General features: G+C 39.8%; 1 protein-coding gene across 2 annotated transcripts; it reads right to left on the bottom strand.

Moving 5' to 3' along the window:
• Window positions 1-33: 33 nt before the first annotated feature.
• On the bottom strand, window positions 34-15,155 carry naa40 (N-alpha-acetyltransferase 40, NatD catalytic subunit). 2 transcript variants are annotated; one of them, XM_061912859.1, is made up of 8 exons: window positions 14,810-15,147; window positions 11,345-11,440; window positions 10,774-10,826; window positions 10,608-10,703; window positions 9,536-9,694; window positions 9,377-9,460; window positions 1,748-1,825; window positions 34-1,677 (listed from the first exon to the last, which is right to left on the bottom strand). In XM_061912859.1, exons 1-8 carry the CDS (start codon window positions 14,813-14,815, stop codon window positions 1,530-1,532), a joined length of 720 nt encoding a protein of 239 aa, XP_061768843.1. In that variant the 5' UTR covers window positions 14,816-15,147; the 3' UTR covers window positions 34-1,529. The 2 variants fall into 2 exon arrangements, with proteins under 2 accessions (XP_061768843.1, XP_061768844.1); XM_061912860.1 differs by lacking the exon at window positions 11,345-11,440 and having other exon boundaries at window positions 14,810-15,155.
• Window positions 15,156-15,257: the final 102 nt, after the last annotated feature.

Raw genomic sequence — 15,257 nt, 5'->3', positions numbered from 1 at the left:
AATGAACCCACCGCGGAATCAACAAAAAGTATGAAAAGTCAAACCACTTCATTTTATTTATAACATACAAACAAAACACTGACAAGGCAGAATTACTTGACCCCCTTTCATTTTGGTAAATGACTAGAGTACAGTGTGTATGTATTTAGGTAATTTCATGTCTAGAAATTTTTATCTCAAGATTGAATACACAAGAGCATGTATAGGATGAACACATACAAGGGGAGAAAGGATCCAGAGGATTTCCTTTTATCGGAGTGGGTATGTAACAGATTACCCTCCAAAATATAAGACATCTTATTTAAAATTGGTTATATTTAAATGAGTACTATCCAGGGACCTTTTTTTGTCTTTACAAACAGAAGTCATATTTTCAAGGCATTGCAGGAGCAAATTGTGGTCTTTATTACAACTACAATTATCTACAACAACCAAAGTAGATTGTACCAAATGGAAGTTCTTATTAAAATGGAATGAGAAAACCAAAACCTGACTCCACCAGGCAAAGTCACATCAGTCAGTGAATATCCCATCACTATGTACAACATCCTTTTTCATTTTCCTTATAGCTTATGTTGGGAGTGACTCTTTAACACATTTTTTGTGTATCAGAGTTGCAGATAATTCTACAAGGCATTAATCAGTATGCAACCTCAGTGTAACCTTAAGCTAATCATAATGTAACTATAAAAGGCCCACATTGGAATTCATCGATGAGTAAACAGAGCATTTGACCTAAAAAAGGGTTTTTAATGGTGGCCTATGGGTCTGATGCAGATTAAAAGCTCTCCAAATGTACCCTGTAGGCTTTGTAAACACATGAACAAGAATTTCCCCTATGCTGCTGCCATTCTGGGTCGTCTACCGTCAATAAAACCACCCTCAGATTTGAGGGATGAAAAGGCATGATTAAGATATATGAAATTGTGAGCTTGCTGCTTAATTGTGGCACACTTGTCATTAAGACTTATCTGTGAAAAGGAAAGGGGTGCACTGTGGCTCCCACACATTGATGAGCTGTACATAACCAAGCATTGCATCTGTCACAACATAAAAGGCTTGATTGGATGGTCTTAGAAAGAAAGAGTGCACTTATACTGCATCACTCCAAGGAGGCAGAAAACAGTTTGCAACCACATCAATGAGGAAACGCACAAGGGACAAGTAGAAGAAGAGTTTAACACATGAATCATTATAATGTTGTCCTATGGTGGCTGCTACTGTACATTGCTGTCACCTGGCTAGAGGAGGAGGGCGCAGCTAACCGTGCTTGTGAAAAAGATAAGACAAGATCTGACTATCGCATTGCCCATGTAATGTAAGGATTGAGAAGCTTTGAAAAGATCAAATAAGAAAAGCTCACATTACATGCTGCTTTTACAGCAGGAACACACTCTGAAAAATCGCTATCTGTAACAGAGCAAGACCCTTAACGGAGCGGCCGATTTAAAAAAAAAAAAAAAAAAAAATACTAAAAGGAAGATAAATGACACTGTCACACAATCTCTGCTGAGCACTTCACTAGCCCGTCAGTGGCAGCAGCCGCCGCAGTGGCCACCGCCATGGCTGTGACCCACCGAGGCTTCGCCGTGTTTGGTCCGCCGGCTCAAGATCTCGTAGGAGCAGTCGTCGCCACAGCAACCGGACATGCTCGGCGAGGTCTCGTCCATCTCGAACCTAAAGAGAGGGGCGTGAAAGTAATGTAAAAATTGCCACAATTACTTCACTGTGGCGGTGTGGTACTCACTGAAGAGCGTCTCTAAAGAACTGGTATGCCCCATGGTTGTGTTTGAAAACAGTCAGCATTACTTTCTTCATCTGTGTACTGCGGCGATAAGACACAAAAGGTGCTCACATGTTATTAACAGATGGTCATTTTTTATTTGTTTTGGACATGCTTACCAAGTTACAATAAGGATCATCACATGATTACAGTTACACAATTGAAATTGTGCAAAAAGCTGCACAAAAAATCAAAGCTTATTAAATCCAAAGGACAGCCGGCAACACACTGCTTTTCAGCCTTAATTGAGCTCTGTTTTTTTTTTTTTTTTAACGCTGGTATTTTATTTTTTGTTTGTTGTGTCACAGGTGTGACCATTGTGTCGATCATGGAGTGGGTCGATTGCTAGATTAAAAAAAATTGTCATTCCCGATTATCAACCTTTACAGTGGCAACCAAGGGTCTTGTAAGATGACCGCTGGCTGATGCGAGCGAAGAATGAAAGAACGTCAAACAGGAACTTAAAGAACACTTTAATTTCAACAGACTCTCCCTCCTACACACCTGCCATAAAGGGTCTAACCACCAACCGAAGAGTGATGCTCCATTATGCTTGCGCTAACAAAATAAGGTTGTCAGACAACTAGCATACACTAGATAGCAAGCTGAGGGGTTAGCCTTCAATGAATTTATTTTAAAAAGGTACAAAAACCGAGTATGGAAACTAGACAAATAAGAATATAAAAACCAACTACTTTCATTTGGTATTGGAAAGAGAGGAGGACTTTTTTTCCTTGGATGTTTAGACATGCAGTGCAGCTTGTGGAAGCAAGCAGTTATACCTGAGCTGGCCGCGACGAATACACTTTTTCAGTGTTTTTAGCTGTCACAATGAAAATAGAGAAAAACTGCTACAGTTCTACCTACCATCTGCACAAAGATGTGACAAAACAGTGAGTGCAGACAGAGCAATTGAATAGAGAAGTTTATATGGATGGATGAGATGAATGCAGTTATCCAAATTTGCTCATTCCATTTTGTACCTAGTATGTATATCACGGACTAGATTTTTCTTGCCTTTAGTGATACGTTTGCAAAAAATACCGAGGACGAGTCATTACTTTACCACGACAAGATAAGTTATACATATCTTCCTTGCTTTTCGAGTCCTCACCTAGCTACACATTGATAGTAAGCAGACAACCTTTAAATATAAATAGTTGATAACCTGACATTAAAACATAAAAGCTATAAGCTTACTAGCTTTTAATGTCAGTTGCTGTATAACTTGGAGACTAGACCAGGTAGTGCACAATGTCTCGCGAGCTGACCTGTACTTACTGGTATAAATAGGCCTTTGTGTGCAATACAAGTGTTAAGATAGCATGTTTTGTTTTATTTTACTGTATATATACACACACAGTGCAATCCTTAGTGCACAATATGCTTTATATTACACATTTTTAGTTTTTCATTACATTATACTTCCGTTACTATATGTAAAAACCTGCACTGCAACCATATAATTCCCCCATTGTGGGATGAATAAAAGTCTATCTATCAGAGAAATTAACATGTGATTACTTTGTGTAACAGTCCGATTTCAGTAGTAACCATCTTCTTTATGGATCTTCTATGGCAGGGATGTAAAACATGTGGCCCACGAACCGGCTCAGGCCCACAAACATGTTCAATCCAGCCCACGAGATGAGTTTGCGAAGTGTAAAATAAACTGCATTTTTAAATGAAAGAAACTGCTGTTCTAAGAGTGTCTATTGGATGTCACAATAGCAATTCTGTTAGGAATGCAAATAGTTTACACTGGGGCGAGCAAGTATACCAAAAAACAGGGACACGATAAAGCGGGGCTGCGACTCATCCCCCTCCACCCAATGTAAAACAAACAGGAGTAAAATAAAAAATGGTAACCTCATTTAAAATGCTGGATGAGACACTGCACATTAATATAGTTCTGTGAAAATGAGTTTCTTCTGTGCAAATTTATAGAAAGTCAACAATGGAAATGACAAATGAGGTAGTTGATAAATAGAAACATTTATATTTATGCTTTATTTTTTTACAATCATATATGGGCTGTGAGTTAAAGTTTAATTGGTTTATAGAAACACTGAGATTAAGTCTAATTTCATTGTGTTCTTAATGGTGTTTTTGAAACCGCATCAATATTTTTCCTCAGAATTGTTTGTACTAACTTGAAGTGTTTTGTCAAGAGGATTATTTGTGATATGTAAATTTTCAGAATGCCTTTGTTCTATTTTGGGCCAAAGTAAAACAAAGAAAACAATCTGAAGTTGTCTTATTTGAATTTTAAAGTTATTATGCCATGATTTTACCCGTCCAGCCTACATGGGAAAATTAGTTTGACACTCCTGTTCGATGGCTATTTGTGTCAGTTTTCCCACAAAATGCTCCTTTTTGGGGGTGGAGATTGGGGGATTAAGGTTGATCCCTATATAGCTGTTTGTGGCGTGTTGGAATTATTTGACAGACCTGATGTGTATTTTTTGTCATTGTCGCTGCACGCAATGTTTACCAATGCTGCCCTCCACATCCGGGTCCTGACCAGAGTTGTGGTGTAGGTAAAAACACTTCATCCATGTCCTTCCACAGGTTTCAAACATAGAGTGGATATAAAGTCTACACAACCCTGTTCAAACGCCAGATTTTTGTGATGCAAAAAAATGACAGCCAGACAAATGTCACAACTTTTTCCACCTTTAACCTGTACAATTCAATTAAAAACAGACTGAAACCTATAAAGGTAAGTATAAACTAAAAAACTTAAAATGAGCTGGTTGCATAAATATGCACACCATTAAACAAATACTTTTTAGCAGAACCTTTGGCTTTTATTACAACACTCAGTCTTTTTGGCTCGGAACCTATCATGATGTGGCAATATTTCTTTACAAAACAGCTCCAAATCTGGCAAATTGCAATGACATCTCCAGATCACCCCACAGATGTTCGAGCGGATTCAGGTCTGGACTCTGACTGACCATTTCCAAAGCCTCAATCTTATTCCGGTGAAGCCATTCTTTTGTTGATTTTTTAGATGTGTGCTTAGGGTCATTGTCAGGCTGAAAGATGAAGTTCCTCTTCATCTTTCTAACTGAAGGCTGAAGGTTTTGTGCCAACACTGACTGGTATTTGTAACTGTACATAATTCCCTCAACCCTGACTAAGGCCCTTGTTCCATCTAAAAGAAAAACAGCCCCAAAACATGAAGCTGGCACCACCATGCTTCATTGTAGGGAGGGTGTTATTTTGGTGATGAGCAGTGTTAATTTTGTGCCAAATATACTTTTTGGAATTATGTCCAAAAAGTTCAACCTTGGTTTCATCAGACCATAACACATTGTCCCAGATGTGATTGGGAGATATCAGATGTCTTTTTTTGCAAAATTAAGTCTAGCGTTGATCTTTTTCTTTGTAAGACAAAATATTGTTGTCACATGTACTACACAGCCAGTACTTTCCAGAAATTCCTGCAGCTCTTACAGTGTTGCTGTCGGTCTCTTGGTAGCCCCCCTGATTAGCTTTCTTCTTGTCTTATTAATTTTGGACAGATGTCATGTTCTTTGTAATGTCACTGTTGTGCCATATTTTCTCTATTTGATGACAGTCTTCACTGTGCTCCATGGTATATTTAATTCCTTGGAAATTATTTTGTAGCCTTCAGTTGACTGATATATTTGAGCAATGAGAACCAATTGATGGTATGGAAGCTCGATACGGGCGATAACTGGTGCTGGAAGATGTGTCGACAACAATGTCATGAAAAGCCTACTAGAACAATTGAACTTTATTTGGAGTTGATCAAAGGAACTTTACGTGGGGACAGGCGTGTGTTAAGTCCTGTTTAACATGAGTTTGAATGTAATTGGTTAAATCTGAACACTGCCACCTCCCCAGTTATAAAAGGGTGTGCACACTTATGCAACCACATTAACCGTCCATCCATTTTCTACAACTTGTCTCTTTCGGGGTCAAGGGGGTGCTGGAGCCTATCTCTGCTTCATCCGGGCGGTAGAACAGGTGTTAGTGCATGTGCCTCACAATACGAAGGTCCTGGGTTTGACCCTGGGCTCGAGATTTTTCTGTGTGGAGTGTGCATGTTCTCCCTGTGGCTGCATGGGTTCCCTGCGGGTACTGCGGCTTCCTCCCACCTCCAAAGACATGCACTCAGGGATAGGTTGATTGTTGTGTGAATGTTGTCTGTATGTGTTGGCCCTGCGATGAGGTGACAACCTGTCCAGGGTGGACCCCGCATTCCGCCCAAATGCAGCAAACTCATTATCTCAGTTGGTTAGTTTAATTTCACCTCCCTGAAACATTTCTGTTTCGGTTTGTCAATTGCGTTTAACAGATTATAGGTACATAAAAGGTGGAACATTTTGTGAAACTATTTAGCTTTATGTACAGTGGGGCAAAAAAGTATTTAGTCAGCCACCGATTGTGCAAGTTCTCCCACTTAAAATGATGACAGAGGTCTGTAATTTTCATCATAGGTACACTTCAACTGTGAGAGACAGAATTTGAAAAAAAAAAATCCAGGAATTCACATTGTAGGAATTTTAAAGAATTTATTTGTAAATTCGACACATGGCCCCATTCATTCTTCCCTTAACACGGATCAATCGTCCTGTCTCCTTAGCAGAAAAACAGCCCCAAATCATGAAGTTTCCACCCCCATGCTTCACAGTAGGTTTGGTGTTCTTGGGATGCAACTCAGTATTCTTCTTCCTCCAAACACAAGTTCAGTTTATACCAAAAAGTTCTATTTTGGTTTCATCTGACTACATGACATTCTCCCAATCCTCTGCTGTATCATCCATGTGCCCTCTGGCAAACTTCAGACGGGCCTGGACATGCACTAGCTTAAGCAGGGGGAGACGTCTGGCACTGCAGGATTTGATTCCCTGTCGGCGTAGTGTGTTACTGATGGTAACCTTTATTACTTTGGTCCCAGCTCTCTGCAGGTCATTCACCAGGTCCCCCCGTGTGGTTCTGGGATTTTTGCTCACCGTTTTCATGATCATTTTGACCACACGGGATGAGATCTTGCGTGGAGTCCCAGATTGAGGGAGATTATCAGTGGTCTTCTATGTCTTCCATTTTCTTATAATTGCTCCCACAGTTGATTTTTTCACACCAAGCTGCTTGCCTATTGTAGATTCACTCTTCCCAGTCTGGTGCAGGTGTACAATTATTGTCATGGTGTCCTTCAACAGCTCTTTGGTCTTGGCCATAATGGAGTTTGGAGTCTGACCGTTTGAGGCTGTGGACAGGTGTCTTTTATACAGATAACGAGTTTAAACAAGTGCCAGTAATACTGGTAACGAGTGGAGGACAGAAGAGCTTCTTAAAGAAGAAATTACAGGTCTGTGAGAGCCTGAGATTTTCCTTGTTTGAAGTGACCAAATACTTATTTTCCACTATAATTTACAAATAAATTCTTTAAAATTCCTACAATGTGAATTTCTGGATTTTTTTCACATTCTGTCCCTCACAGTTGAAGTGTACCCACGATGAAAATTACAGACCTCTGTCATCATTTTAAGTGGGAGAACTGGCACAATCGGTGGCTGACTAAATACTTTTTTGCCCCACTGTAAAACTGCAAAAACAACCAGTGAAGGAAGACATGTTACTTTTAGAATGTCAATCAACATATTCTTGTCTCAAGGTGCCAAACATTAGAACATTCATTCATTTTCTATTGCTTGTCCTTGTTAGGGTACACCCTACACAATATGCAAAAATTCACTTCTAAAAATATTTGGCTATATGCAGACATACTCTGAGCTTTAGTCTACATCATGCTCTTTAACTGAATAAATAATTCATAAAAACTAAACAGTATGTAATCATAATATATAATAATGCAAGCAACCATTTAAAAAAGGATAAAAACGTATATGTGTCATTATTGTAAAATTGTGTACCATTCTACTGAAATAGCAAGGTAAATAATATTGTTATTCTAAAGAAACAAACAAACAAACAAAAGTAAAATTAAGTGTTAGCAAAAATTTTACCTAAATACATATTGAAAATCTTAAAGTGCATAAGATTTCTATTTGGAAAAAATGAGGTCGGACTTTGTCTTTTTGTTTATTGTTATCACAACGGCATTTTCTCTCCTACATCTGTGTTGCTTGGCTAATATCGCCCAGCCGATTTAAAGTTAAAACATTCCCTCAAAAGGACATTTTGATTTATGATCTTATTTTTTTCCCTCCTAATTTGTGTTACTTTGTGGCACTTATCACTGGCGAGTTGCAAAGCTCTCTGTACTGTGGTTGGTGGCGACACTTCGTGCAAACCCGGCTAGACAAAATAGATACATCACAGGCAAAATGAATTTGAGATGGATTTTCAGTTCCTGACAACTCAACAAAATCTGCTCACGAAAAACTATTTATTCTTTGGTCACTTTAGCCTGGTGTGTATACTCTCGCGTGGCATAGCATGCGTCCCCTCTGACAGCGTCTTGTTTGATTTATAGTTCTTCCAAAGCACTAAGGGGCAGCGTCTCCGGAAGGAGCAACTGCAGCTGTCGTTGACTAGTTACCGTAATTCCTTCTTGTAAAGACTGACGATAGATGACAACTACGGATGTCAGATAATATCGGACTGCCGATATTATCAGACGATAAATGCTTCAAAGTGTAATATCAGAAATTATCAGTATCGGTTTCATAATTATCGGTTTCATAATTATCGGTATCGGTTTTTGCTGTCGGACACATTCACACAAAACCTACGGCCTTCCACACGCACAAAAGTGAATGCAAAGCATACCTGTTCAACAGCAATACAGGTCACACTGAGGGTGGCCGTATAAACAACTTAAACACTGATACAAATATGCGCCACACTGTGAACCCACACCAAACAAAAATAACAAACACATTTTCGGAGAACATCTGTACTGTAACACAACATAAACACAACTGAACAAATACCCAGAAACCCTTGCAGCACTAACTCTTCCGGGACACTACTATATATATATATATATATATATATATATAATGTTGATAAATATACCGCGCCTGAAAGATTATTGGCAGAGAATGAGAAGTGTGAAGAGAGAAAAAGACGCAAGTGCATGAGAAAGAATATGTCGGAATTGAATCTTGTGTTTGCACTAAATTGACAATAAAAGTTGAAAAAAGTGACGTAATTTGTGATTTCTTCTGGATGCAACAAAACAATAAGCTGAAAAACACACATTTATTTTTACTACGCACCGAGATATTAAGTTCACAATATAATTTTTTTTATGCAAATGTTTAATCACTGTTTTTTTTCTCATACAAATGTATGCATTTCAAGCACAGTCTGCTCGCCTGTGTTTAGGGACCCTTCTTGGCAAAAATTGAACAATCACAGCTCTGTGTTGTGTGTCGTCGGCGACCCAAACCTATGATTTTTTGCACGCATACCTTGTGAGAGGTTATGCAGGAGGAGGGGGCGCGACGCAATCTACGCGACACGAAAGTAAATTCCAGGCTTAAGGGAGGCCCCCTACTCTATGTTTTTTGCAGGAAGCCCATTGTTAACCCATGTTGAAAAACATGCAATAAAAACCTAAGCAAGGCAAAAGTCACCCCTGTGTTTTACCTGTTAGCAATGAGCTGTAAAATCTGGATAAGAAACTTGCCGAGTCCTTTCCTCCGCACTTTGCTCTCCAGCTGCACTTCGTAGCTGCGACATATTCAGAAGGTCACATTATTGAGTAAATAGATGATTTATAAATCATTCCTCAAAGAGTCAGCATACCAATATAGCACTTCCTCCCCACACTCCACGTCAAAGCGGAAGTGAGAGAAGGCCACAGGGGCGGAGTCGCCATCGCGGGCGAGCAGGTACCACGCCCGCTCGTCGTTCATCTCGTCCCGCTTCTCGCGCTCCTTCCAGCCCCACTCGCTCTGCTCGTAGCTGCCGGGACAGCAGCCACGGGTCACTTTACCCAAGTTAAATACAGTGGTATCTCAGTTTTCATTAGTAATCTGTTTCATTTGCCACACCTAGTGTGTGTGTGTGACCATCATTGGTACTTTAACTTTAACTTAACAAAAGGTCTGACCAAGAACGGAAAATATCAAAACTGTCCCCATACTGTATATAATGGTAATCAAACTATTCCGCTGCAGACACCCAAAATTTTAACCACAAAATACATAAATAATAATTATAGTTTGAAATTTCCGAAAACCAAGTGAAAATAAATGTAAATGACCACCTAAATTGATCAATTAAAATGTACAAATATTTTACCTTTGACGAGTTTACTGAAAATGGCAATGAGGAAAGAGAGAGGGAGCCACGTGGACGCCATCGTTGTACTTTGCTTATTTGTTAAATTCAATAGAGTTTCTCATCTTCTTTATCAAAGTGCTTGCAATTTTCTTTTGCCCCATAGTGGCTTATGTTGCAACTGCATTAAAAAAAAACAAAAGCAGAGATCTTTAGTCTGACTATGTTAGCAAAGAAGTACAGAGTTAACCGGTGAAGATATCATAAAGGGGTGCCGGGCATGGGCGGAACTGGCTTCTGGGTGGTAATATTGGATTAGGCTAAACAGGCACGTTTTGTAGTTAAGACACATTACTTGCAAAGACATTTGAATTCCCGCAGTGTGTTATTGACACAACAAAACTGGGTCGCTAACTTGCGGGATTCTTTGTTTGGCCGCTCAATTCCGTGGAACGATAAGTGCAATCTTTGATCATACGATAACCGAGACAGAATACTGGGGCGAAAGTTTATGGCGAAAAAAGGAATCCTACAAAAAGCAGGGCGTACGAAAACTGCAATACCACTGTATTCAGTTTTAGGAGCTGGTTCTTACAGCGTCTGCATGTTGGTTCGGGTAAGTTCGAAGGCCCACTCCACAGAGAGCGGGTTGAGGGCAGTCACTCGCTTGCACTCAATCTGTAGATTCAATCTGGGCAGGAGAGGACAATTGTAGCACCAAAACATGTTGGAGTATAGTAAATAAGTACATAAACACCTACCCATTTCTGTCATACTTTTTGAAGGCCGGGAAGGAATCCAGTGGGTCGTCAAGCTAAGGAAAAGAAGGCGCAAGCGTTAGTTTATTTTAAAAACACTGTCTCTATGGGGCCTTTTCTGAAAATAATTTTCTTCCTACTGCTGTGGTCATAAAGACATGGTCATGGTAAGGGCTGCCTAAGAACCACAATGACACAACTGCAAGTATTCTGATCTTAAAAATGTCCATACAAATACCAGCTGTCAGTGAAAATACTAAACAAGAAGGCATGTGCTGATAACATTGAGTCCAAGACCAAAAACTTTATTTCCAAGCCCAAACAACAAGGAATGTCACCATAATGAATCTGAAAATCAATGTATAATTCATGACTACCAAGAAGCTTTTGATATAACATAAAGAAGGGGGGAAAAAAAACCTTTAATGCCAAACACCCACCAGTCAGTCCCATGGGTGCAATTAGCTGAGGCATCAAAGCTACCCTTGACAGCGAGTCAAAACTGTGGAGCCAACTTAAACTTATTGTACCAAGCAAACTCCCTCAAACACTACCTTCTCTGCGATCAAGTCACCTTATTGGCAGCGTCCACTTTGGCACAAACGGCATCCATGGCTGCCCTCTCCTCCAGACGCCGTGCTTTCTTCTCCTTTGCTCGGCTTGATTTCCTCTGTACACAGTCGAGGAGGATGGGTGTCAATCAAATCTATAATCTTTGCTGGGTCTCACAAGTTGATGCAATGGGATTTAAGTATACTTGTTAATAACTATTTTAGAACTGAGGCTGTTCATCGGTCTCGAAGTCAAAAGATCTGGGTTCAAATCTCCAGCTTCCTTACACATTCCCAAAACATGTTAAGCTGGTTAGACACAATAACAACCAGGCTTTTTCTGCCCAATTTCATGGACCAAAGACAGCAAACACTCGATTGTCTTGTGTCTTATAAGAATGTCTGACAACATTGTCTGATAAGATTGTCTGAGGGCTGTTAAGAGTGAATTTGTCTTAATAGTCGGCTCCAAAAACAGGTCAGGCCGAAAGTATTAAACATGTTCAATGTTTATGACCAAAAACTCTTTGTCAGTGGGGAACGCCAATGAATCGCGAGTCATCACAGAGTGATGGCAGCCAATCAAGAAGTGTGCTGACTGAGCGAGTACCAAGCAGGCCAATGTAAAAAAATCTGTCAACATAATACATAGTCTTTGACAAAATTAACAGTCGTAGCAGTAGGCCTACTATGCTAACGACGACAGCCATTACCTTAATTAAAAAAAAAAAAAAAACCTCAATCCGAGCACGCTTAGTAAACTATAAAGTCTATGTTCATGCTGTCTCCATGAATTTTTGGTCAGTTGCAGTCTTAAGACCACCATCGTTCCCTCCTATTTTATATCATCTTTCATGTTGCCAGTTTTTGTGTGTCCTGGTCATTGCTGTAGTAGTTGCTAAATATGTTATTCATCAAATTTCTTAAAGCGAGACTTCGGTTTACATCAGGCACGGTGGTTGGACAGAATTGTTAAGTGTGTGGTGTTCTCGGCCAGTGGTTCTCAACCTTTTTTCAGTGATGTACCCCTTCTGAACATTTTTTTTATTCAAGTACCCCCTAATCAGAGCAAAGCATTTTTGGTTGAAAAAAAGAGATAAAGAAGTAAAGTATAGCACTATGTCATCAGTTTCTGATTTATTAAATTGTATAACAGTGCAAAATATTGCTCATTTGTAGTGGTCTTCTAGAACTATTTGGAAAAAAGATATACAAATAATTAAAAACTTGTTGAAAAATAAACAAGTGATACAATTATAAATAAAGATTTTTACACATAGAGGTAATCATCAACTTAAAGTGCCCTCTTTGGGGATAGTAATAGAGATCCATCTGGATTCATGAACTTCATTCAAAAAATTTTTCACAAAATAAATCTTTAACATCAATATTTATGGAACATGTCCACAAAAAAATCTAGCTGTCAACACTGAAAATTGCATTGTTGCATTTCTTTTCACAGTTTATGAAATTACATTCATATTTTGTTGAAGTATTATTCAATAAATATGTTTATAAAAGGATTTTCGAATTGTTGCTATTTTTAGAATATTTAAAAAAAATCTCACATACCCGCAGAGGTACACGTAGCCCCATTTGAGAACCACTGTTCTAGGCTGACACAATTGTAGCACACCATAAACATAAAGATCAAAACAGCTCAATGCCTGATTTCTTAACATCTTTGTGTGGGGTGTCTGTAACAGATTAATTAAATCACTTGAGATTTAGAAAAAATATATATTTTGTGTACCACCCTTTAGGTCAGTGGTTCTCAACCTTTTTTCAGTGATGTACCCCCTGTGAACATTTTTTTTTTAATTCAAGTACCCACTAATCAGAGCAAAGCAATTTTGGTTGGAAAAAAAGAGCTGAAGTAAAATACAGCACTATGTCATCAGTATCTGATTTATTAAATTGTACAACAGTGCAAAATATTGCTCATTTGTAGTGGTCTTTCTTGAACTATTTGGAAAAAAAATAAATAAAAAAAACTACAAACTTGTTGAAAAATAAACAAGTGATTCAATTATAAATAAAGATTTCAACACATAGAAGTAATCCCCAATCCCCAAAGTGTCCTCTTTGGGGATTGTAATAGAGATCCATCTGGATTCATGAACTTAATTCTAACATTTCTTCACAAAATAAATCTTAAACATCAATATATATGGAACATTTCCACAAAAAAATCTACCTGTCAACACTGAATATTGCATTGTTGTATTTCTTTACACAGTTTCCTCCGCCGTGTGGCGGGGCTCTCCCTTAGAGATAGGGTGAGAAGCTCTGTCATCCGGGAGGAACTCAAAGTAAAGCCGCTACTCCTCCACATAGAGAGGAGCCAGATGAGGTGGTTCGGGCATCTGGTCAGGATGCCACCCGAACGCCTCCCGAGGGAGGTGTTTAGGGCACGTCCATCTGGTAGGAGGCCACGGGGAAGACCCAGGACACGTTGGGAAGACTATGTCTCCCGGCTGGCCTGGGAACGTCTCGGGATCCCCCGGGAAGAGCTAGATGAAGTGGCTGGGGAGAGGGAAGTCTGGGCTTCCCTGCTTAGGCTGCTGCCCCCGCGACCCGACCTCGGATAAGCGGAAGAAGATGGATGGATGGATGGAGTTTATGAACTTACATTCATATTTTGTTGAAGTATTATTCAATAAAGATATTTATAAAGGATTTTTGGATTGTTGCTATTTTAACATTTTTTTTTTTAAATCTCAAGTACCCCTTGGCATACCTTCAAGTACATACCCCCATTTGAGAACCACTGCTTTAGGTTGATTGGGGACTCTAAATGGTGCACAGTTGTTAGTTTTAAATGTGGCATGTGACTGACTGGTGACCAGTCCAGTGTGTACCCTGCCTCCCACCCACTGTCAGCTGGGATAAGCTCCAGCTCACCACTAATGGGGAAAAGGTATAGCAAATGGATGTAAAGATGGTGCATTCGTTTGATACATGCATCGCTGAGATAATAACTTGGTAGTGCACAGGGGTTTTGTGAAATGGGATGCTGCACCAAGGAGGTCAACTTGGTTTAAAGCAGGATTTGGGGAAACCTGGACGGTTTTATAGCGAAGAGTAAAAGTGGAGGATGGAAGCAGAAACATTGCCGAGTACAGCATCCTCGACTGGCAACATCATTGATGTGCGTGTATGTTCACATGAATACACACATTAACGACTAGCCATAATAAACAGCGGCAGTGGGTTAAATTGACGAGGTTTGACCGACTAAATCGCTTGTTGGTGAGTCCCTTGTGGTGTAAAAGCGTGTAGCAATACTAATTCCCAATGCTAAGTGTTAGCTAGCATGCTAACATGGCTACCTGAAGGCTGCGAGGCGGCATGCGCGGCTAAAAAAAGATCATCCACCATAGACCCTTCTTCCTCTCCCTTGCACCCCTCAGCAAATCCAGACCTACCCGCTCTCTTATCCCCGCCACATTTTCCAAGTTGTTATTGTCCCTCGGCCAAACACTCACCCCCATTTTCGTCGTCCGATCCGTCACCCCGGGGAAATTTCTCCTTTTTTGTCTCTCCGCTGGATTGTCGCCGCCGGGTAGCGTGAACAAGAGAGCCGCTCTAGTACAACAATGATTTCCGTCTAACTTTGGCTACGGCCCCGGCCAGCCAGCAGTAAAAAAGACGACGCGGGTATTTGCTTAAATAATGCCAGTAATAATAAAAAATAATTCACCGTTATCTTAATAAATTGACAATGGTTGTCCGAATGGCGCCAAGAATTGATTACATGTCCTCCTTGCTTCACTCTCTATGTCGGCCAGACATGAGGCGTTTATGTGCTCGACTAAACTCCGTCTTCACAGTATCCACCGGTACACCTTCACAACAACGTTGGAACAACAGTTCAAAAAGGTGATTTTTTCCAGTGTTGGAACTGGAATTCATAAAACTGAACCCCAATCAAGA

This window comes from Nerophis ophidion, linkage group LG10 (assembly GCF_033978795.1).
Source record: "Nerophis ophidion isolate RoL-2023_Sa linkage group LG10, RoL_Noph_v1.0, whole genome shotgun sequence".
NCBI classification, from domain to species: domain Eukaryota; kingdom Metazoa; phylum Chordata; class Actinopteri; order Syngnathiformes; family Syngnathidae; genus Nerophis; species Nerophis ophidion.
This window is presented reverse-complemented; position numbering and strand designations above follow the sequence as displayed.